Here is a 25259-nt window from a genome sequence, read left to right as displayed (position 1 = left end):
CCAGCTACTCAGGAGGCTGAGGCAGGAGAATCACTTGAACCTGGGAGACAGAGGTTGCAGTGAGCCAAGACCACGCCACTGGACTCCAGCCTAGGTGACAGAGCAAGATATCTCAAAAACAAAACAAACAAAACAAAACCAAAACAAAACAAAACAAAAATTAGCTGGGTGTGGTGGTGGGCGCCCATAATCCCAGCTACTTTAGAGGCTAAGGCAGGAGAATTGCTTGAACCCAGGAGACAGAGGTTGCTGTGAGCCGACATGGTGCCACTGCACTCCAGCCTGGGCAACAGAGTGAGACTCCGTCTCAAAAAAAAAAAGACTTTGATAAATGTGGTTCTATCTCAAATTGTACCACTGTTAAAATGTACCTAAGGTAAACTTAACTGGGTCTGCATTCAAGATTTCAGTCTTACCAGTCTAGTCATCAACGGTTAAATCACTGTCAATGAAAAAAACCTCAGTCAGGCAAGGTGACACATACCTGTAGTCCCAGCTACTCAGAAGGCTGAGGTGGGAGGATTATTTGAGCCCAGGAGTTTGAGGCCAGCATGGGAAACAAAGCAAGACCCTGTCCCTTAAAAAAAAAAAAACAAACTCAACTAGCCAAATGATTCTCTGAAATATCATAGCGGTGGAAAAAAAAAAATCTCCCTTTCTCTGCAACTGAATAATTAAAGTGAGGAAATGGTTCTGACCTATTTATCCTAAGGTGAATTGTAATAGGTGTGAGTATACACCTCTCACAGCAAAGCTAGCTTCCACTGGTTCCTCTGTACATTCCTGAGAAATGAGCCATGAAGAGACAGGAGAGAGCTCCTTAAATGAGGTCTGGGAACAGGTCCAAGAAGAAGGGAACATCTGTAGATCTGGTTCCCAGAGACAGAAGGTTGATGTTATGGATGACAGGAGCTGACTCATCTCTCCCTATCCCATTCCTAAGCACTCCAGGCAAGGCAGAGCAGAGAATCATGTGGCAGTTATGGTAGAATTTTAAAGGGTTAAAAGACAAATTTAATAATCATTATTATATATAATAACATTATGTAAGATAATTTAGCTCATATATCTAATACTATTTGATCATTACATTAACTTTGATGGATATATCAGATAGTCAGTATAAGTACCATCATCCTCACTTCCACAATGAGGTAAAAAGTTAGGTTAGTTTCCTGAAGTCCAACAGGTAACAAATACACTAGAATCCACATCTTCAAACTCCAACCTGGTGTTCTTTCCAGCACTGTATGCTATGTTTTCTCAAGTCAACAAGGACACATGGGAGTTTGGAAATAGAGTGGGGAAGTGTTGCTTCCTTTGGAGAGGTTTTTTCTGCCATGTGAGGAAGGGAAGACAGTGAAGAAAAAGGCTGTCTTTAGTACTTTCATAATTTCCATGCTGTGTTCCTCTCCTGCCTCCCAGAGTTCCTATGTCTCCACTCCCAGGCACACTATGACATCATTCTCTGGTTACCTCAAGTATCCACAAGTATTATTATTAGCTTCATCAAATTGTTCACCTTCTACTTTAAGGTTTTAGTGACTAGAAGCCTCCCCTTTTCCCTTTCTGACAGAGCTTAGGATGATAAGAGGCAGGGAGAGGTACAATTTTGTTTCTGCATATAGGTAGCCCTAGGAAGGGGAAGAGAGAGGTCAGTTCTTAGGACTCCTAATTTCCCCTTTACTAAAGAGGCACATTCCATGAATCCAGGTCTTATTTAAGCACCTCATTTAAAATAGGGGTAGGGTTTGTCCCATCTAACTGCAGAAGAAAGAAGCTGCCTTGCCCTAAGCCAAGTAAGATCTGAAGACCCCTATGCCCTGATAGTGAAAACTACTATCTATGGTACTTAGTTCTTAGAATGCCCAAATTATAAATACAGAAAGGCCTGGCTACTTAAGTCACAAATCATGGGACTTTCAGAAAGGCCTTAAAGAAAAGTTAAAGCCACTCCTCTAACTTAAATTTTCATGCCACATTCTTAAACCTCTCCAAATTAACAATGTATTTTGTTCTCAACAGACCAACTTTATCATGTGGATAAATCTCATTCCATCCTCCTAATCTCATCTCCGAAGAGGTCAAAAGAATGTTTGTCAAGTCCCTTAAAAAAAACTGCAACGGACTGAATGTTTATGTCCCACCAAAATTCATACGTTAAAGTCCTAACCCCAAGGTTAGTATAAGGAGGTGGGCCTTTGAGAAGTGATTAGGTCATGAGGAAGCCCTCATGAATGGGATTAGTGCTCTCATAAAAGAGATCCCAGAGAGATCTCTTGCCACTTCTACCACGTGAGGTTACAGTGAGAAGACAGCTATGTATGAGGAAGCAAGCAGGTCCTCACCAGACACCAAATCTGCTGGAGCCTTGATCTTAGACGTCCCAGCCTCCAGATCTGTGAGAAACACATTTCTGTTGTATATAAGCCACGCAGTCTATGGTATGTTTTTATAGACTAAGACAAAAATTGAGCTAAAAATTGTTATCTTGCTCCTTCTTCTTATCCACACACCCCCTAATTTGACAATTATAGTGTTAAAATAGGAGAAATATTAATGTTGAGATTTACAATCTATAGGAACTAGAATATATATTATAAAATTGAATTCTTACAACAATCCTCTGATTGGGTATTAATGGGGAACAGAATCTAACTCTCTAGTTTACACTATGCTGCCTTTTAATATCAACATCCTTTAAAAGGCTTACCAAACTCCTCATCTATCTCAAAAAGTACTCTTTATCTCTGAAAGTGTTTAAGCAGAGCACAAATGATTGGAGTAGTAGGTACAAGATGCCTGAGCTAGATAACATTTAGACTAGGTGATTTCCTAAGTAACTTTTAGCTCAAAGATTCTGATTCTATTTATCATGTGACTTCATTGACAGCCTCTATTTTTTATTTATGCACTACTTAAAATGAAGAGCAAAACAAAATATAAAACAAAATACCAAAATCTTCTGAATTTGTAAGATGTATCAAAAGAAAAGAACAACAAAAACTCCAAGCCTTGATTTATTCTATAGTGTATGACTATAGATAAAGTATAATTCTAAAAGTTCCTAGAGTATAATTCCTAGTCCGGCTATTTGCCTTTTGTGTTTAATGTCAATGATGTTAATTAACAGGGGAAAAAAGCTCCATATTGGAGCTTTGCGTGTAAGAGTTAACAACCCTGAACATCTGTCAGGACACAGATCATCCAGTCTAATACACTAATTTTACAGATGAGGAAACTGAAGCCAAAAACATAAAATGTCTTGCCTAAGCACATGCCTGTGACTCCTAGTTTGCTGTTGTCTATTCCACCACATATGCATCTTTCATGTTGGCCCTAAATACACACCAACTGGCTCTTCAGAACATAAAACATTCCCAAATACCACAAAATCAGCTTTTAGCCATGAAATTTTATCAATAACTAGTCTCAGCAGACAATTTACACATTTTTGTATTAATTTATACCTTTTGACCATTATAATAATTTGATGGCCAAATTTCTGTCCTTTTTATGGTAACAAAAATTGAACAAAATTGTTATTCAGTCTGCTTGCAGAAATTGATATTTTTACATTTGAAAAAGGCTTTCATAAACCATCAATGTCAAAATTTTACTACTAAATGTGAAATAATAAGGCCAGGCTACTTAAAAGTAATTTTAGGATAGGCACAGTGGTTCATGCCTATAATCCCAGCACGGTGGGAGGACTGCTTAAGGCCAAAACCTTGAGACCAGCCTCATCAACATGGCGAGACCCCATCTCTACAAAGAAATATATTTAAAAATTAGTTGGGCATGACGATGTGTGTCTGCTGTCCTAGCTACTCGGGAGGCTGAGGTGGGAGGATTGCTTGAGCCTAGGAGTTCGAGGCTGCAGTGAACTATGATTGTGCCACTGCACTCCAGCCTGAGTGACAAAGGGGAGACCCTGTTGCTCAAAATTAAAGAGTAATTTTGTTAAAACTCATTACTTGTTTAACAACATCTTTATGCTGCCTAACTGCAGGGAGAAATTAATGTCAAAATAATTTTCTATAATTTTTTTTTTTGAGACAGCATCTTGCTCTGTCGCCCAGTCTGTAGTGCAATGGCACAATCATGGCTCACTGCAGCCTCCACCTTCTGGGCTTAAGCGATCCTCCCACCTCCGTCTCCTGAGTTGCTGGGACCACAGGCTCACGCCACCACACCCAGCTAATTTTTTTTTTCTTTTTAGAGATGAGGTTCTCCCTATGTTGCCCAGGCTGTTAACAACTTCTGGACTCAAGTGACCCTCCCCATCTCAGCTTCCCAAAATGTTAGGATCACAGGAGTGAGCCATCGCACCTGGCTAATTTTCTGTAATTTTAAATTCACCAAAAATTCACTCTTTGAGAAAGTAGAACTATTTTAAGTTGCCTGCACAGATCTAAGCCGGGTTGCTTGCTATGAATAGCAAATTCTGGTAGAAATTATTTACTGCAGTGACTATGCATAATTTCTTGATCAGATCATAGATTACATCAAAATTAAGTCAGAACTTCCCAAATGAAAATGTCAAGGTAAGAGTTTGCCTTATCCTCTCTTGACTACCGTCTCATTTTTAATCTCTCTATAAAATCATGGAATCCATTTGAGACATGAACTGTAGTTTCTTAGTTAAATGACAGTAATAAGCAGAAAAATTCTCAGACAGACCCAAAGACAGGAAAAAAGTTTACCTACAAATAATTTTTATATTATGCTCCAATATTAATAATCTATCAAATGGCATTGCCAATGGTTTCAACAATTTCTACTTGAGAAATACACTGAGAATATCATGCCAAAAAAGTGTCAAAAGCATGTGAACGTCACTAGAATTTATGGAGTGTCATATTTACTTTCAAATCACTTGAATGAAGAAATTAATACAGTAAGCTTAATATTTTTCTTAATAAAAAGTTATGCCTTTAATTTTCACATCTGCTTTTTCCAACATATGTTGCTAACCAAATTGGTGGTACTTACTGTATATATCAATTTGTAACAAAAACTCTAAACCTCACTTACCTTTCAAAGTCTTGTTCAAATGCCTTGTCCACCAAAAGCTTCACTGATTCCAGCAGATAGGTATGATCCCAAACCTCTAAATTCCCTAGAACTTCTAGGAAATTCACTGCTGGAATCAGTGAAGTTTTTGGTGGACATGGCATTTGAACAAATCTCATCTGCTGAATACAAGTCCAGCAGATGAGAACCAGTCGCTAGAACCAGTATCATGTGCTGAATACAAAGTCCTAAATGCCTGATCTTCTCTGGTGGGTAAGGAGAAGGGCTAGAACTCTGACCTAGGAATCAGCAGCTATGCTGTATATGAGAGCTAATGCACATGGCTCACAGCAAGAGCAAGGGGAACCAGCCAGCAAACTAGCAAGGAATAAAGGAGAACTAACTGGTATCCAGGGCAGAAGGACTCAGGACTAGGACTTGCAAAAATGTCTGAAAAGATGGCTCAGAACAAAGGATTTATGGTGAAAGGCTGATAAAAGAAAATAGACAAGATAAACAGAAGAGTTAGCACAGAAGGGCCTGGAAAGATCCCAAGTCAACGTTGTACAGTAGAGTGTCTTTGACTAAACCAATGGGTGAAAGGTCTTAAAAGTTCTGCATCCTTTGGGACACTTAAGGGCAGGAGATATGTCTTATATAACTGAATTTAGAGTCAGAAGAGCTGGGCTCACCAGCTGTGTGACTTGGCAAGGCAATCACTCTGAACTTCAGATTCCTTTTCTATGAAAAAGAGATAACACCTATTTCACATGGTTGTTCTAAAGATTAAATAATTTACAAACGTAGGATATTATTAAAATACCATAGTATGCTGCTATGTGAGCTAATTTGAGTAACTTTTTACTATGGAAAATTTCCCACACACATATTTTTAGCACTGACGTTTTGCTCTGATTGACATTGGTTACTACCCTCAACTATTTAAAAATGTTTGAAGATGTAGTTGAATGGCATTGTTCCATTTCAATTTTATTTCTCACTAGAGATTTGGCCATTAATACTTTCTGCTTTCATTGTTGTAGAAAGAACAATCTTCTTCTCTTCTCCCCCACTGAGTGTACGTGTGTGTGTGTGTGTGTGTGTGTGTGTCCATAATTACATACCAGGCATGACGCAATCTTTTCTAGACAAAATTTATTAGAAGTTTTCCTGACTAGACAAATTTTCAGTTTCATCAAGAAGTCGTAACAGAACGGTATTTCAAAAGTGTGATATTCTTAGAATGAAAAAAGTTCCCTTATCATTTGCTTAATCAGTGAGGCATTTTCTCACTCTCCTCAAAAACATTACGGAAGAAAAAAACATTAAAAATGAGATTTTCAAAAAGTAATAAAGAGCAATCAACGGAAAAAGGAAAATATGAATACAAGAAGATTTTTCCCTAGAAAAAAGAATTTTTTTTTTATAATACCACTGAAGTTGCACTGGAAGATCAAAAAAATGAGATATTTGCACTGAGATCCCATGAATCATCATCAATTTAAGTCCCGGTGTACAATTTAAGTTTGAATTTTATTTGAATAAATAACAAATACTAAGTTCATACACTTGTAAGACAGTGGGATTTTGTATATATACAACATATTCTATATATATGACTTACAGGCTGCTTTTATTAATATTAGGATAAATAAGTAATTGAACAATAATAAATTATACAAAAACTAAGAAACATATTAACTTATATTTAGGATAAACTGTATCATGACTTTGTCTATACTGGCACAGTGTAATTTCTTATTTAGTAAAGGGAAAAATAAGCAAAAATCTGAAAGTAACTATAAATTTAACAATTTAAATTACAAAATTGACTCTGGTAATTGAAGTGATTACTACCAGAATTTTATTACTATTTTCAGGAATCTGGAAAAATTCATTATTACAAGCCTCTACATAAGTTTAAGTGCCTCAGAGAAAAAAAATTAAGGAGATTTTTAAAAACAGAAAATCATTCACTAAACACTTTGTAACACAACGGTTTCTGGAATATTATCAGCCAATGCCAAACATCAATTAATAACAAATTAACAAGAAGGAATAATTTATATAACTAAAATGATTATTGTATCTATTAATTCAAACAGATTAGAAACTAAAACTCCCATGTATCAACAACTACCTTTGAAACATACTAGTAAAGCACTGAATAGAAATAGGGTTTAGATGAATGCATAGAGGGGTCAATTTTTACTAACACTTGGTTAAAAAATAAAAATAATAACCTCCAAAATCTTAAGTTCTAGGAATAAAGTGACAATCCAAAAGAAAAGATCAAATTCTAATGCAATTTATAAGACTTTAAAGGTAACCAAGTTAAAATTTCACATATGTTTGCTTTTATGTTAGAAATTTTAAAGTGCTTTTGATCATCCCTCTGCTCTGAAATCAATTCAAAATTACATATTTTTTGAAATAACATATTTTTGTTAAAACGCCAACATGTATTGATAATTTTTAATACTTTTTTTAGTATTTTAAGAAAAATATTCATTTTTCAAAAGACTATATTATGTGTTTTAAACAAGTTTTATTTCCTACACCAATCACATTAGGTAATATTTCAACTCCAGTGATCTGGGGCCAATAATCAGAGCTATATGGTGACATTCAGTAATATTATTCCTAGTATTCACCTTAATTCTCTAAACAATGACTAAAAAATGATAGCATTAAAGCCATGCTCATGAAAAATCTACCTTAAATTACAAGTTACACTTTTCTCAAATATATCTTTACAGACAAGATTGCAGAATTATGCTCATTTTATAACATAAAGTATATATATAAATAAAAGCAAACATCTGCAATTTCAATTCATTTTAATATGCACATCAAAATATAGCACAAATATCTTCATTAATAGCAATAATATAAATCTGTGGGCAACATATATTGTCTTTATATTTTCTTAATTCAGTGTAAAAATTCTTTAAGAGAATTAAAGTTTAAGGACAATTTTTTATAGCTGAGAATAATACAGTGCTTAAATTTTGAAATAGTATAAACCTCGTCACTTAGCATCACATTTATCTGCTAGGTAATCATAATCTAGAAAGAGCTAAATATTCATATGATTCTTCCAAGTACAAGATTAACCATTTAAAGTATATATCACTATCTATATAGACCATATATAACATAGACAGAATTTGAAATACACCAAAATGTCACTTTACCTGTCAATGCTTCCAAAAATGACAGAATTTTTTTTTTAATTTAGCACTATTTAGTACTTACTTAAACAAGACCTTTTGCCAGCTGTGCTTGCACCACCTGAACACAAATTGCCTCCTCGATGAATCAATTCAAGTTCTAAATTCGTTCTGTAAGCAAAACATTATAATATATCTCAGTCGCTAAACTGAAGATTCTTTATTAATTTGCTTTATTGACATGTCTGAATCAACCTAAAAATTAAAGTTCTTCAACTTTTTTTGCAAAAGCAGTTTTTATGTTGTATCAATAATCGTATTTATCTGATATTTAGAAATAAAAAGGGAACAATTTATCCATCCTTATTTATATGTTCATATTTATACCTGCAAAAAATTGCACACATCATGGTGTAATTGTTGCAAAGTCCCAACTCTTGGCACATACTAAAAACTAGGCCTTAAGAAAAAAAAACCTGCAACATATTTCATAAACCTTCATAAGAATATGAAGAAAGAATTTTTACTCCAACATCAGCCACTGTGTAGGTGGTTATTGCCATGTAAAACACAAGGGCATACCAATTTTTCTATCAGAGAAATGGTTATCATTCATTAGAGGTTAGATGGTATCTGGAAATCAATATTAAGAAACAAAATCACTAATATCGAAATGGCTACGAACAACACATATAATTTAACAGCAGTCTCTCTTATGGACTTCTAAAACTAGTTTCATTAAAATACACTGTGTAACTATTGATATGGCTAACCATCAATATTGTTCATACACCTGAAATTGCAAGGTATTTATCAATTATTAGCTTACAAAATAGCAATAATCAATAAATCAACATTTCAAAAATCAAACTAATGCAGAATCTAAGGATTTATTCAAAAACAGTAGCAGTAAAATAACCAATTATGCCAAAATAAATGACAACTCTGAGAAAGAATTTAAATTGTATTTTTCTTCAACAGTATTAATACACTTAGACATACCTTTATTTTCTACAACCAAAACTGAATAGACTAGTTTATATCCAAGATATGCATTTAGCCCTAATAGTGAGATACTGTCCCACTTAAAAAAAAAAAAAAGAGAAAAAGCAGTTTCAAGCCTACTCTTTGCAAGTGAATTCACGAAAGACTATTATCCTGTTTTATTTAAAACAAAACATTTTGCACTGGTTTGGTTGTATTTTTAACACAGAATATTTTGAGATTATATTTCCATGTATTTACTTATAAATGCAAATTGTTAAAAATATTAATATTCCTAAGTCTGTACATTTGCCACCCATTTCTAAAGGAATGCTTTAATCCTCTCTACTCAGGGTGGGAGAAAAAGCAATTTAACACTGATAATGTTCCAGCTCAGAGCTCCATCTGGTTGCTGCTGATAAGGGCATCTGTGTGATAAGGGAATTTTCCACCCTTCAGGCGATTTGCATTGCTCACTGAACTTCTAAAAACCTACCAGCAAGGAAGCAGGGACAGGGATTTCATACTAGTGGACAGAAAGCGAGCGGAGACCAGCATGTGTTCCTTCATCAAGGGAATATAAATGAGATCAATACATTTTGTTTTCACAAATCTTCTGTTGCCTAATCTGTAGAAAAAAATTAATGGCTATATTCTCTTATAAAAACTAAGATTTCCTAGATACTACTTTTAAGAGAGCTAACCAGAAACACAAACAATACTTACAAATGAATGTTAAAACCAGAATGTCAACATTTCACCATATTTGCAAAAATATTCATTAAAATTAAATATAAGAACAATTCTGTTTTCTCAATCCCCAAATATAAAGGATGACAAACATGTTACTAAGAATTTCATTGCAAAGAATACTGGAAAAAAAACTAGTAAAATCTAATTAATTATTCCAGATGATGACTGGAAGATCTCCTATGCAATATTCTTTCTGAATTAAAAATAAAAAAACTACCTATCCAAAGGATTAATGTGTAATAATATCTAGGATTTTACATTTCTTAACATTTTTTTTTGAGAGATGAGGTCTTGCTGTGTTTCCCAGGGTGTATTTGAACTCCTGTGCTCAAGCAATCCTCCTGCCTCAGCCTCCCAAGTAGCCAGGAATAGGCGCACACCACTGCATCCAGCAATATCTAGGATTTTAAAAATCAATATGGCTCTAAATATCAACTTTTCTTTATTTCATTTATGTGAAAATTGGTCCTTTGAGACATGCTAAAGAACACACAAATGGGTCATATGTCCCACGTTCACATTTCCTCAGCTGCTGAAATTCACACAGCAGTATTATGTTTCTTCCCTTCCCAATGAATGATGTAAAACTAAAGATATGCTGGGAGTGGTAATTTTCTGAGCTTTTTGCTGTGAAAGAAAAGTAGACTCTTTTCTATATTTTCTTACACAAATACATTCAAATTAGTTTGGAAGAAAAAGGAGAATATCTCCACATCTGAAATAATGAGAAAGACTGTTTAAAGCCTACCCTAGTGGCAACCTAGATATGCGTATTAAAAACCCCTCTAATTATGCTCCAGCTTCTTTTTGCATGACCAAAGTATGCTGTCCTCTCAACCCCCCATTCAACACTAACTTCTATTTTAGACCACAATTTGAAAAGCAAATGTGTGTACACACACTACACACCCCACACTGTCAAACACACGTTGGTTTGGTGAAAAAGGCAAAGCTTCTGGAAAGAGGTCTAGGTTCAAGGCCTGAGTAGACCACTTAGTAGTTGAGCAAGTTACTCAATTTCTCAGGGGAAAAAAAAAAACAGTATCTTCATCCATACCACAGCCTACATTATACAAGAGGCAATTCAAGTTTTAACTTCTCCAGGAAGCTTTTCTGGGACAGGAAAGAAGGCCTTATGCATATTTCATATTTCAATTTGCTCATTTTCCCTTCAGAAGTTCTACAGTACTTTCTCTATATGACATTTTAAAAAACAAATTATATTCTGTTATATAGATTGATATTATATTAGTTCCATCTCCCCAACTGAATTGTAAATTCCTGGAGAACAGGGATTATTTCATATATAGCTTCTAAATCACCAATGGTACCTGGCAAGATGCTTAAAAAAAAAGGGGGGGGGGGAATGACATCTTTTTTTTGATATGTAACCAATTATAAGATTCTCTTTAGCCCCTGCAGTTTATTTTCTTTCTTTTCCTAACTCTTCCATTCCCTTAAACCCAGTAGTGACTCCCGTTCAAGCCCCAAAAAAAGGATTGTTTTAGGAAAGAATTTTCTGTTTTTTAAAAGGATTCATAATTTGGTATCTAGCAAGCATCGCTTTTATTTTGAACATAATTAGTTTACAAAGTAACTAACCTATGAAGGTACATTGACTCTATTGAGTAACCACAATTTAAAGATGTCTCTCCACCTACATTGCAGTTACTTATGTTTCATTTTCTTTCCATTTTTCTCTACACAAACCACCTGCTACTCGCCAATAGCTCTTGATTATATGAAATTTGAGTCCAAAATCCTTGGAAAAATCAGTTACTGAAATTCATGTCATTCATTGTTTCAAGAACAAAATAATGAATTGGTATTAAAAAAAGAAAACTTTCTTCCCCCAAATTAGCTTTCCATTATCTGTTTAGATGACTGACATTTGCAATAGAAAGAAAATTTTGGAAATACATTAAAACTTGAATGTAGTAATTTTGATTAATTTTTAAATTATTTTAAATTTGAATGGATTTTCCAACAGTTTCTTCTCTGATATCCTCAGAAAATTCTCCAAGGCTTCACCATGCAAATAAAATTTAAAAACTAAAGACATGTACTGTCTTACAAAAAAACCCCAAAAAACAAAAAACTCTAAAACTCACCAGAAACACTTTGCTTCTAAATATCCAAAATTCAAACTCTCTGAAGAGCAAACAAAATTATTCAGCAGGGAGAAATTCAGCTCTAAGAAATGAGGGTTGTATTCTACTCACATTACTAATACTAAATACAAATAAACGTGCAAGTTCTAATGAATTATACATTTTAAAATCACTTCAAAACTTAATTCAAAGTAAGTTTATTGTTAAATATTTTAAATGATTAAATATTGCTAAATATTTTAATGTTCACCTTTTAGGAATAAATGTTATATGTTATATGTTATGCATAAATAAGTTATATGTTACGCATAAAAGGCCTGGTTTCCTGTTTTGAGAAAATTACAACCTATTTAAATAGAATACAATATACTTTTTTCCTTCAATACATGTTAATTTCTGAGTCAATCTGTTTCTCTTATTTTTTATTTTTTTTAGACAGGGTTTTGCTCTGTTGCCCAAGTTGAAGTGTGGTGGCTCGATCACAGCTCAGTATAGCCTTGACCTCCCATCTCTTGTAGCTCAAGCGATCATCCCAGCTCAGCTTCCCAAGTAGCTGGGACTACAGATGTGTGCCACCAAACCTAGCTAATTTTTTTTAATTATTTTTCATAGAGATAGGGTTTTACTATGTTGTCCAGGCTGGTCTCAAACTCCTGGTCTCAAGCAATCCTCCTTGGTCTCTTAAAGTGCTGAGATTATGGTGTGAGCCACCATGCCCAGCCTTTGTTTTCTTTGTAATGACTAAGTAAAACTTAGAGAAGGAATGTCGCCTCACTGGAAGAGCTTTGCAATATTTTGGAGAATTCCAAACAAAGGATAATAAAGTTTTAAAGTGTTATATACACTCATTTTCAGAATTATTGTTTTGCTGCTTTAGAGCTTATCATTAAGTTTCAGAAAAGGATGGGGGAAGTATATTTTCTCTGTTTCTCTGTCTACACCTTAGTAAAGTATTTGACATCTGTCCCTGCTTCTCTAAAAAATAGAGAAACCAAAATGTCTTGATCCAGAAGGTCTCCCATTATCATTGCAAGCTTTTTTCTCTAAGTTACTTATAAACTTAAACCAAGAAATGAGGATCTAAAACTTCCACTAAATTATATTTAAATCAAATTGTTTGATTTATCATACTACAGGAAAATTCCAAATACATATTATTTCCATTCAATAAAGATTTTCTTAAAAGGTCAACTCCAATAAAAATAAAGACATAAATACATGAGCAACATAAATGTGTGTAGGTCTGTGATCATGTATGTGTATAAATATGTATAGCAGAACTGAGTTGATCCATATTCAACCCAATTGCCTACAATGTTATAATCACAGTATCATATGGAAGTTCTGTAAAACCTTGGCACCCTGGCAAAGTTAAATTATATTCAGTTTTGTTTTCACATAAAGTATCTTTTATTGCAAAAATGTAGTAACTAGTAACTCTCCAGAAACAAGATACCAAATTGTTATGTCTTCCCCAAAAACATTCTAGATAAACAAGAGGCTAAGAATATACAAACTACAAAGTTACTTTCCAATCCATTAGATTCTTTTACATCAACCCATGTCCAGTATTTGCATTCTCAGACTAACTAATGTTCCTTATCTTGAGCTCTAATTTGCTTGCTGTAATTTTTCTAAGTCTGGTTCCACTTCTCCTGGGTTCCAAAGGCTATGTATAGTTCATTTACTCTTTCGTTACCCTCTGATTCAGAAGTGGGCCAGAGAGAATAGCCATGATTAACTATATACATAATACAACTTATAAAAGCTAAACATAGGAAAGGAAAAAGGAAGGTAGCAAATTGCAAAAAACACTAAACCTTGACTCAAGACATCCTACTCTGCCACTAACTTGCTGTATGACTTCAAGTCACATTATCTCTCTAAATCTTACCTATTACAATACTTAGATAAAACATGAAATATGCTTCCAGAGATATTCAAGGATGTACAGAGTCAGTTTTGGCAGAATGCATTTACAAGTTCTTAGTTGCGTCTGCCTCTCCTCTATTTACTTCTTTTATGGTTCTGCATTTTCACTCAAGTTTTCCAAAATTCCCATTTAGAACTACTGCTTCTGTATTGTACACAATTAGACTAATCCTTTCTAATCTGAAAGATGAGAAACATTTACTTCTAACAGCTTTCTTGAGCCCCTTACTCACTACAAATTGAGGTTCAGAACATGCCTGATCCCTTGCTTCCTCTCCCTTATCTGATTTTTCTAAATTCCTGTCTTTTAGGCTATCGCTAGATATTTCCAGTTTCTATTTAAAATAAAGTTCTTCTACTCCTTACTGTTCTTATTTTTCCATAAATCGAAGGGTTTAACATATTACAACGTTTTAGTTCTCCGTATTAACACTTTTTGACAGGTCTCATATATAATACATGCTTCAAGGTATGTATCTGTCCCAAAATGTTAGTAACATACTTTTCCCCCATGTACTATTAATGCTTAGTAACATATATGCAAATATTTCATTAAAATAAAACCTCTTCAGGAAATAAAAGAAAGCTGCACACTTATAGTTATCCTAGGAGGCACTAAAACTAGCCATAATTTCAACTGATATTAAAAATATGCATCCTTTAAATAAATAAAACAAATATTTATTAAATAATAAAATCAACTATTAATAACAAGTAAACTAAAGAGTATATACTATATATACCTACCTAGCAACAGAGTACATAAAGAGAAAATCATTGTCTGGTGAGCCCGGGGTCTTGCTATAGTCTCTATATTTCTTCTGAGTGGTATTTTTTATATCTTTCATTACAGATTCCATTTCTTTACTTAAATTTGTTTCTGACTATAAAACAATGCAAACATATATATCAAGTTTATATTCACTTTCTTTAATACTGGTCTAAAACTAGAATGTTTATTACATAAACACAGGATATTAAAATTAAAAAGTCAAAACAGATAGAACATTATCTATTATAAATATATTTAGTGTACAAAGATAAAACCAAACAAAAAATACTCTCTTAAACAGTGATCTTTAATTCTACATTGTGACTGGTAACACTGTAACCCAACTATGAATTAACCACATAAATTATTCTAAGCCAATGAGATGATGGTATTAAAATAATATGTTAGAACAAAGTTTCCATGTCTATAAAAAACCTGACTTTCATTTAAGTTCATTTTTCAAAGAATTATATCAATGTCCCATAAGTTTAAGCATATTTTAAACACACAAGAATTAGGGTTTATAACATTTTAAAAAGACCACAAATTCTAAAATTAGTCTTCGCTTGAGAAAGGGAATTGACAGATGAATCTATCTAGGTTTAAAGTATGCATTTCTGTTTCAAAAGTCACATATTCACAGTTTTCACAAATTTACTACATAAACCAGACACAACTGTCACTTCTCTCAGAGACCATATAATAAATCTATAATGAAGGTGAAATATTTTAAGAATTTAAACCAAACATAAAACATCTTTTATGGATGGCATAAAAGATGAGTTCCCCACCACAGTAGTCTGACTTGTGATGAACAGTTCAATCAATTACACAATATTTTATCTCTCGAATACACATACACACACAGTAAATACATGTGCATATCTGTGTAAATATATTTTCTTAATCCTAATATACCTAATGGGCGTATTTTTAAGTGATTAAATTGTGCTTTATATTGAGATACACACACACACACAGAGTATATATAGCTTGTGTGTTTGCTTTTAAATACTACAACCTTTTTTTTTTTTTTTTTTTGAGAGGGAGTCTCGCTCTGCTGCCCAGGCTGGAGTGCAGTGGCACGATCTCAGCTCACTGCAACCTCTGGCTCCCGGGTTCAAGCGATTCTCCTGCCTCAGCCTCCCGAGTAGCTGGGATTATAGGTGTGTACCACCGTACCCAGCTAATTTTTGTATTTTTAGTAGAGATGGGGTTTTGCCATGTTGGCCGGGCTGGTCTCAAACTCCTGACCTTAAGTTATCCATCAGCCTCAGCCTCCCAAAGCGCTGGGATTACTGGTGTGAGCCACCGCGCCTGGCCTACTTCAACATCTTAAAAGAGCCTAACTATATCTAAACCTATAGGGGTTCTTGACCTAGAAGATGTATATTAAAACTAAGAATTTAGCCTAAAGAGAAGTATAGTCTTTGATAATAATTTCTATTACTTTTATTTAAATATAAATAGAAGAGAACAAAACCTCGAAAAGCAATTTCTACTAAATATGTAAAAGTCCAGAGTAATTTATAAACTGAATGAAAATGAAAGCAGAAAATCAGAGCTGAGTTAACCAGGATATTTATGCCTTACACTGATGCTTACTGGGAAAGCTCCCGGTCGTCCCTGCAGCTCCTCCACTTCCTTTATGAGATCTTGTATGCTTTTGTTGCTAGGACGTTGCCAAGGGTTATTTTCCACATTGCTTCCAGGATAACATGGAAGAACACTGTTAGCAAACTGCCTACAGAGGGGACACGTGAATTCTCCTTTGTCCACTGAGAAGCCCTGAAGAACCTGATCATTCTAAAAGATGAAATAAACATACAGATGCATGATACACACATTTACAGAAAACAAAAATTATACCACCCATTTTACAGTAAATTAATAAACCATACAAAAAAAGACATCTCTAATATGTCATAAAGAAATAAACAAAATCCTTCATTTAACTGTTAAAGTTTACCAAATCACTTCTTATATCAGAGCAATTACATAACACTTGCCCTCACCAACACACTGTTTAAGTATCTTACTCTTCTCTCAGTATGAAACATTCAAGTGATGATGCAATTAATCTGAAATGTGGATTTAAGATAAACAATAATTCAAAAAACAGGCCACATTAAAGTGGGTCACCCTCCTCTTACCCCACACCCCTGTTTTCATAATCTGTAACTGACTACTGGGAAGATTATCCCAATGCTCATGTTCCTTGATCTAGGATAAATAGCTTTTGGGAGCAAATAAGCCTCAAAAAAGTAACTTCTAAAGTGTCTAACTGCTAAATACAACTGATTGGACAACTGAGTTAGTGCTCATTTCATTATATCTGCATCTCAAGTACTTCGACTATGAGAACTATGAATTCTATTTTTCACTTTTTGACATTAACTTTTTAAGTCCTTAAAAATGTAACAATATATCTTCCTAAATCCAATTCTACAAACATTTACTAAGCTCCTACTATGTGATAAATGCTGTGCGAGGTGATAGCATAAAGAGTTAAGATACATTTTTCCTTCTTAAGGTGCTCACAATTTAAAAGCAAAATTGGGCAAATAAATTAGAGTGCGATAAATGCAACAACAGAGAAGCCTTCCCAGAGAAGATTTGTGAGCTAAGTTTTAAAAATACACAAAAAAGAGAGTGCTAAAAATTGGGGCAATGGTCCTGGTCACAGAACATTCTGTGATAAGCTTCTTGGCAGCCTTAATTCTAAAGAATGCTAGATACTCTTTTTTGCTATAACTGAAGCTAGGTTCTCTACTGAAGCACCCCCAGAAACCCTCTCAACTCACCCTCCTACATCTCTCACATCTCAGCACCCTCTGGTGCTGGCCCGAGATCATTACTCTTGCATTCCCTTGTATTTGTGGCTCATGTCATATAGCAATACTATCCTTTTCCTTCCTTTTCACTGCCACCTACTGCCTGCAACCACTGAAGACTTTGGTACCTTGATACGTTTTCCTCATCACTCCAAGTCCTGCATCTTCCTATGCAGTTTCACTATATATGTATACAACCAATCTTATACCTCAGTCCTTCAGCTCATTAACCTCATCAGCGCCTATAGTTTTGGCCTCCACTCTCCTCCAGCACCTGTTACCATAACAATATCCTTGTCCTGTAATAACTCAAAATTACTCGTGATCTGAAAATATTAAATTTGAACATCTTATATTATGACTACCAACTTCCACCTCCTTTATTTCCCTTCTTTTTCTCCTAGTTCATCAGGTTTTTCCTATCCCATCTGCACACCATTGTCTACCACTTCAAAAACTCATGGCAATACTTCCCACTTGCCCTCCATGTTATCCTTTCATCATTCACACCAAACAAAGCCTTCATGCTAAGTTAATCCAATGTATGCCTTCTCCAATTCTGCACTCAAACTGAGTGTTGTCAGAGAAAAATGAAATGCCTTCTTGCTATAAACTGTTTCCAACCTCAACTCTGTCCTGCATACTGCCTGGCACTCTTTCTCCACATCCTAGGAAGCACTCTGTCATCCAATCCCAAAGTGGTTTTTCTGTTTTTGTTTTTTTATTTTTTATTTATTTATTTATTTATTTTTTGAGATGGAGTTTTGCTTTTGTTGCCCAGGCTGGAGTGCAATGGCGCAATCTCAGTTCACTGCAACCTCCGCCTCCTGGGTTTAAGAAATTATCCTGCCTCAGCCTCCCGAGTAGCTGGGATTACAGGGGCTCACCACCACGCCCAGCTAATTTTTGTATTTTTAGTAGAGACGGGGTTTCACCATGTTGGCCAGGCTGGTCTTACTCCTGACCTTAAGTTATCCATCAGCCTCAGCCTCCCAAAGTGCTGAAATTACAGGCATGAGCCACCGTACCTGGCCCCCAGTGGTTTTTCAAACCACCTCCTCACCTGCCAAGTCACTCACCTTCCCCACCCCTGTCCCCTTTACTCTAGGAGCATAAGGTTACACCTCATATCTCAGAGAGAAGGGTCTCATAGCAACTCCTTCCATATCCTGCCCATCTCCCATCACAAATATATAATTAATTAACCCCATCAATCCTTCCATCTACTTTCTTCTTTCTGTCCCTTTTACTAATTTCTCTAAGTTGTCTCCCAAACATACCACTACATGACCTAATGCGTCTAGTGTCTAACATCTAATTTGAGACTTTGTTATTTCCAATCAAAATCTTTCAGTGTCATCATAACCTCTCACCTTGATTCCTTCTTCCCCCTCATGCTCCACAAGACTGTCCTTCTAAATATATTTCAAATCTATATTCTCTTCTCCATTTTCATAGACATGAGTAAGTCCAAGCCCCCACCACATTCTTTCTTACTTTTCTGCAATCCCTTTCTACACAACTGTCGCAATGACTCTTCTGGACATTTTATATTTCTGCTTAAGTCTTTAATGACTTTCTCTAAGGAATCTATGTAAAGTCCAAATTCTTTAAATGGACCAGAAGGCCCCTTACAATGTAAACCTTAATTACTTATTCTGTCTCGTCTCTCATCACTCAAGCGCCTTACTCCATCAAAATGTTCTGGCACCTGGCAGATGTTCCAGTAAGACTCTGTGTATACCTAACATTTAGCACGCATACTGTAACTGTTTACTTGTCTCTCTTACGTAATACATACTAAACTCATTGAGGGAAGGAACTGTGCCTTATGTACCATTGTATCCACAATGATTATCATAGTATCTGGAACACTGTAGATCCTGAATAAATATTTGCTGAAAGAATAGTTGAATACAGGGATATGAAAAATGCATAATGTGCTTAAGGAACTAGTAATTAGCTTATTAATGTTGAATTGATGGAAGACAACACTAAAGCAATAGGCAAGTCCAGATCCTGGAGTACCTGAATGCCATTCAGAGAATAGTGAACTTTATCGTATCAGGAGGAAGACAGCAAGAGATTTTAAGCCAACACCACATATTGTCGATTTAAATTTTAGAAAGCTCAATGTAGTAAATAAATTACACGTGGAGTAAGGAAATCAGTAAGAAAGCAATTCCTATAATCAAGATGAGCGAGGAAGGCATACACAAAAAAGTAGCAGTGGGATTAATGAAGGTAAACTATAGTCAAGTGAGGTTTAGAAGGCAGAATCAATAGAATTTTGGTAAGGGACTGAAAGTGAGAGGTGAAGAACAGGAAGGAAAAAAGAGATATCTACTGCTTCTGAGTTAGGAATATGGGAATATAGTAGACCTGTATTTAAGAAGTTGCTTTTAAGAGGTTGCACTGCTTGTACTCAGGAGTGTAAGGCTTCAGTGAGCTATGATCTAGCCACTGCACTCCATCCTGGGAAAAAGAGTGAGAACCCCATCTCAAAAAAAATAAATAAATAAAATAAAAGTACACTGAAGGAGAAAGAGAAGTCTTCAGCTATAGGAAAATAAGAAAATGTAACGTCCAGGGAAGGATTCTGAATGGGAGAGGTTTGAACTCAGCTCCTGATGAGCTGAGAAGGGGCAGAAGAGGCAGAAAAACTGAAAATACAGAAGAAAAAGAGGTTACCTACTGATGAATCAAGGCCCCTGAGGTGTTGGGGAGAAAGGTCTACCAGAGCTCAGGCAGAAAAGTTATTCCTGAACAGAAGAAGGGCTATAATACTACCTCAAAGAGTAGCAAAGAAAAGACTGGTTGGGATGTTGGACTCATTTATCAGGGAATAGAAAAGCAAGAAAGGAATCTAAAAGAATATGACAACAGACACTGTTTTCTTCATGACAAAGGAAGAGACAGAATCTGTTAAGAGGAAATGAATCTTGGGGAGGCAAAGGTTTGGAATAGCTGCTGAGGAAAACAGGAGAAGGAACTGATCAAAGACAGGTAAATGAATTAATAGGTAGTATTTACAGCCCATAACTCTAGTCTAAGCCACTGTTATAGGAAGCCACAAGTTTGTGATAATAACCATTCACTTAGTTTTATGACTTTTCTAGCTAGGATAGCTGACTGGGTCTAAAGTCAAAGGAGGCTGATTAAATGAGATTCACAAGAACAGAATGGGTATAGTACAAGAAAGAGAGGATAGCAAAGAGCTAATAATACACTAGGAAAAAATTCAAAGGGTTAAAGGACTATAGATCTCCATGTCAGAGGCAAATCACAATAATGAGAGTGAAGACAAGAGAACTTATGTGATAATCATAAGATGATATGGTAGGATATTAAAGCCTAATATTTCAGAGAGAGTAGCAAAGTCTAAAGTGCAGCCATGGAAGTCAGTTGCTGAAGTGAAAAAAATTTTTCTTTTTTTTTTTTTTGAGATGGAGTCTTGCTCTGTTGCCCAGGCTGGAGGGCAGTGGTGCAATCTCTGTTCACTGTAACCTCTGCCTCACAGAGTCAAGTGATTCTCCTGCCTCAGCCTCCCGAGTAGCTGGGATTACAAGTGCACACCACCATGCCCAGCTAATTTTTGTATTTTTAGTAGAGACAAGGTTTTGCCAGGTTGGCCAGGTGGCCACGTTGGCCAGGCTGGTCTCGAACTCCTGACCTCAAGTGATCTGCCCACCTCGGCCTCCAAAGTGCTGGGATTACAGGCATGAGCCACTGCATTGAGCCAGCTGCTAAAATGAAATTTAAAATTAAAATCCTTGAAGTTGAACAGGTCTGTGTTAACGTGAGACTGGATAGTTTATACGATGATCAAAACCACCTAAAAAGATGAGCTGGAATTGGGATGTATATACTATAAAAAGATTTAATACCTGGAAAGATACACGCAACTTTAAAAAATTTTTGCAACTTACCCGTAATGATTCCATGTAAGATTTATGACAATCTATATGTAATGTGTGACCACAGGTTTGTACATAAACACCTCCTTCCCAGCCAATTGATACTGCCAAGAGACATGAACTCTTCAAAATAAAAAGAAGACAAATACAATTAATTTTAAAGTATAAACATATTTAAATATTAATATGTCCACACAAACCTCTGCATAATTTTCTATTTTTATATTAATGTGAAGTTTCTATTTTTGTGGTATCAATTAATGCCTGACTAGATAGTCTTAAGACACTATCTTTAAAATTGGAATACCATGAAGTTGCAGCTCCCAAACTTCTATACTCATAATGAAAGAGAATAATTATTATGAATTAGCCTTTGTCCGCTCCATAAAATATATGCTCTCAATATTACACTATAGTTCAGTATGAACTATACTGTTGCTGAGATTAAGTATGGTACTTAATCTCTCTCTGATTTCTGACATTAACAACTTACTTCTTGAAACACCTACTTTCCTCTGGTTTAATGCTACTCTCTCTTGGTTTTGTTCCTGCCTCTTTAACTGCTTTTCTCAGCCTTCCTTCTAAGGATCTTTTTTTCTTCACTACTCCTTCAATGTCTATTCCTCTACTCCTCAAGGTTCTATTCTCAGTGCTACTCTCTTCTCATTAAACTATTTTTCCTAGTGATTTAAGCAGTAATTTCAACTACCCCGCAAGCTTAGATCTCTTGACTGACTGTTAGATACAAGTACTCATGCCACTCAGAAATCTCCAGTTTAACGTCCCACAGAAAATATAAAATCAATGTGCCAAAAATGTAAATTGTTAGCTTCTCCATGAATCATTTCCTTCCTCTTGGTTCAATAACTGCACAATCTATTTAGTCACCACTCAGAAAGCCAAGAGTCATTCTATATCACACTCTTACCTTCATATCACAGTATCAGTTCCCAAATCATATGGATTCTGTGTCCTAAATAACTCATGATTTTGGTCTTTCCTCTTCTTTTCCACTACATAATATTCAAGTCTATATCCCACAGACTGGGAGAAGGGGTTCTTAAACAGTTTCTTAACTTGTCTCCTTAACTCCAATTTGTTCTCTCAATGATGTACCCTCCATACATCTTTATAAAGTATAAATCTAGTCACAAGAATAACCCAAAAACATGCCTTAATATTTACAAGGTCTTAATATAATATACAATAAAGAAGGGACCCAGACTATATAAGCAAACTATATATCCTTTCCAAATTTGTGTTTTTGTTTTTTGAGGTTTTTTTTTTTTGAGATTTGAGTTTCACTCTTGTTGCCCCGGCTGGAGTGCAATGGCGCAATCTTGGCTCACCACAACCTCCGCCTCCCAGATTCAAGTAATTCTCCTGCCTCAGCCTCCCGAGTAGCTGGGATTACAGGCATGTGCCACCATGCCTGGCTAATTTTGTATTTTTAGTAGAGATGGGGTTTCTCCATGTTGATCAGGCTGGTCTCACCTCAGGGAGTGATCCACCCACCTCGGCCTCCCAAAGTGCTGGGATTATAGGCATGAGCCATCATGCCTGGCTCCAGATTTGTTTTAAAGATTTCTTTCTTTCATCTTCCCTTTCTCTTTTACATCTTCAACTTCTCTTTCATTGCTAATTCCTCCCTCTAAACTTATAAATAGGCTGAAGACTTTTTCTCCTAAAATCTCTTCCTTAGAATTTTCATCAATTGGCCTCTGTCAAATAGCATTTGGGCCTAAACTTGAATTCATTTTCTACAATCTACAGTAAATAGATGGGCAGGCCAGAGCAATGTGAAAGCACAAGATCTAACAGGAGTGGCAGCATATGATGAAAGATTTGAGAGCCATCAAACAAGCATGTACTTACATGCTAAAAAACTGAGTCAATCTTTAGATTTTATTTTTATAATGTAAGATGACCAATGATCTTTAAATGATAGTAAAGTTCCAATATTAAATCAGGACTCTTCATGAGTATCTAAAGTTGAAAGTACTGTGTATTACATAGTACAAAATGACTTCCCAGCCAATTCAAAGATGTGAAGCAGCATAAATCAAATACAGCTGGTTAGCAAGCTTCTGTTACAAATGAGAAAAACAACAGGAGCCCTGCTCATCCTTGTTTTACATTTTGGAGCTGCTTGAAATAGAAGCAGATTTTGGTGTTAGATCATTTAGAATGATTGGTAGTCAGTTAATAAACCAACTGCTCTCTTTGGCACTATACTACAAAAAGGCAATTAATCTGTATTTTTAATAAAAATGGTTAGCTTTTAAAACTGGAAACAATGAATTATTTGTCTATACAACTTTTAGATGTTTGAGTTTGACAGTCAAAAAATGCAGGATAACATTTAATAATGTGAGACTAGTATTTTAGGGAGACCTCAAGCATCCACCACTGTGCTAAGTGCCTAACACTGAAATGTCACAACCTCAATAATTACTAAAACCTAATACAGTAGCTGGAGTTACCCCTTTTTACAAGAGAGGAATGATAACTTTAGTCAAATCACTAAGTTATCAGTTCAAATCCAAGTCTGTCTAACTCCAAAGGTCAGGTTCCTTCTCTCTGTTGTGTCATATTTCCCATGTGTTACACTTCCAGTTTCTACAGTGAATGCACTGTTTTACATAACTAATATTCTACATGTCAATTCTGTAAAATGCATGCATTTCATCTGAAGACAGTAGAATTTACAGTTTAATCCTATAATCAATATCAGTGCCCACTGAGGGTCCTGCTTCTGCTCTATACACTCTGGTCCAGCTACCACTCTGGTACTCTTATGTTTAGAGTAATTCAGGATGAAACCCAGTAAGCATCTACAACACACATAACATGTGCTAGCCTCTGAATCAACATGAGGCACAGCTCTGGACCTTCAGAGGTATGCAGTCTAGGGAATATGCCATATATACATAAAACAGGTCTTATAAAAGCATACAAAAGTAATGATGTAGGAATACAAATCTCACAATCACTAACAGAAACACAACAGAGTATAACCCAACTCAGATTTCAGCTTGGAGACTTTTTATAAAAAATATTTTTTTCTAGAAATGAATAATTACTCTGGCTGCAAAAAAGAGATACCCTCCTTTTTTGCTTCCATTTATTAGATAATCTCTTTCCTCAAAATTACCATGCTCTTAGGTCTAGGTTTATTTTGATTGAATTTTTTTTAAGTTTTCTATTTGGTGTTGGGATTCATCTTTACCTGTTTACTCTAAAGTAATTAAAAATGATAAAAATTAAAACCAGGATTATTGATAGTGGCAGGAGACAGACAAATTCCTAGGTAGACAGGGCCAGGTCCCTGGTGAAACCCAACCTTCAAACCACAGACAATTTAAAACCTGAAAACCAGCTGCAGTTTCAGGTAGAGTCCATGACTGGAGTGAGAACTTCCTGGAAGCCTTTTAGCCAATCAAACAGTGCTGCTTTTATCAGGTCCACACATGGACCATTCAGCACGCACTCCCCCACTCTGAGACCATAAAAACCACAGACTCAGTCACACAGGCAGCTACGTGTTTTCAGGCCCCCTCTCTTGTTGTTGAGATCTTTCCTGTCACTTGATAAAATTCTTCTCTGCCTTGCTCACTCTCTGGTGTCCATGTACTTCATTCTTCTTGGTTGTGGGACAAGAACCTACCCACCAAATGGCAGGAGCAAAAAGGGCTGTAAGACACTCCTGGCCGGCTCACAGAACTGTGGGTAGCGGGAATGAAAAGAGTTGTGACACGCTCCCATTC

General features: G+C 35.5%; 1 protein-coding gene across 1 annotated transcript in view; it reads right to left on the bottom strand.

The window, feature by feature from the left end:
* Nucleotides 1-25259, bottom strand: part of UBR3 (ubiquitin protein ligase E3 component n-recognin 3 (putative)) — a gene marked incomplete at its 5' end in the record, with an annotated part of 276638 nt that overhangs the window by 75805 nt on the left and 175574 nt on the right. Inside the window, 4 exons of the mRNA XM_011945970.1 lie at nt 8275-8360; nt 14717-14853; nt 16347-16547; nt 21505-21615. Of these exons, the coding sequence (XP_011801360.1) occupies nt 8275-8360; nt 14717-14853; nt 16347-16547; nt 21505-21615 (535 nt within the window). The remainder of the gene's footprint in view (nt 1-8274; nt 8361-14716; nt 14854-16346; nt 16548-21504; nt 21616-25259) is intronic.

The sequence above is a fragment of the Colobus angolensis genome, unplaced genomic scaffold, assembly GCF_000951035.1.
Source record: "Colobus angolensis palliatus isolate OR3802 unplaced genomic scaffold, Cang.pa_1.0 Scaffold247, whole genome shotgun sequence".
Taxonomy (NCBI): domain Eukaryota; kingdom Metazoa; phylum Chordata; class Mammalia; order Primates; family Cercopithecidae; genus Colobus; species Colobus angolensis.
The sequence above is the reverse complement of the archived record's forward strand: the minus strand, read 5'-3'. Positions and strand labels throughout refer to the sequence as shown.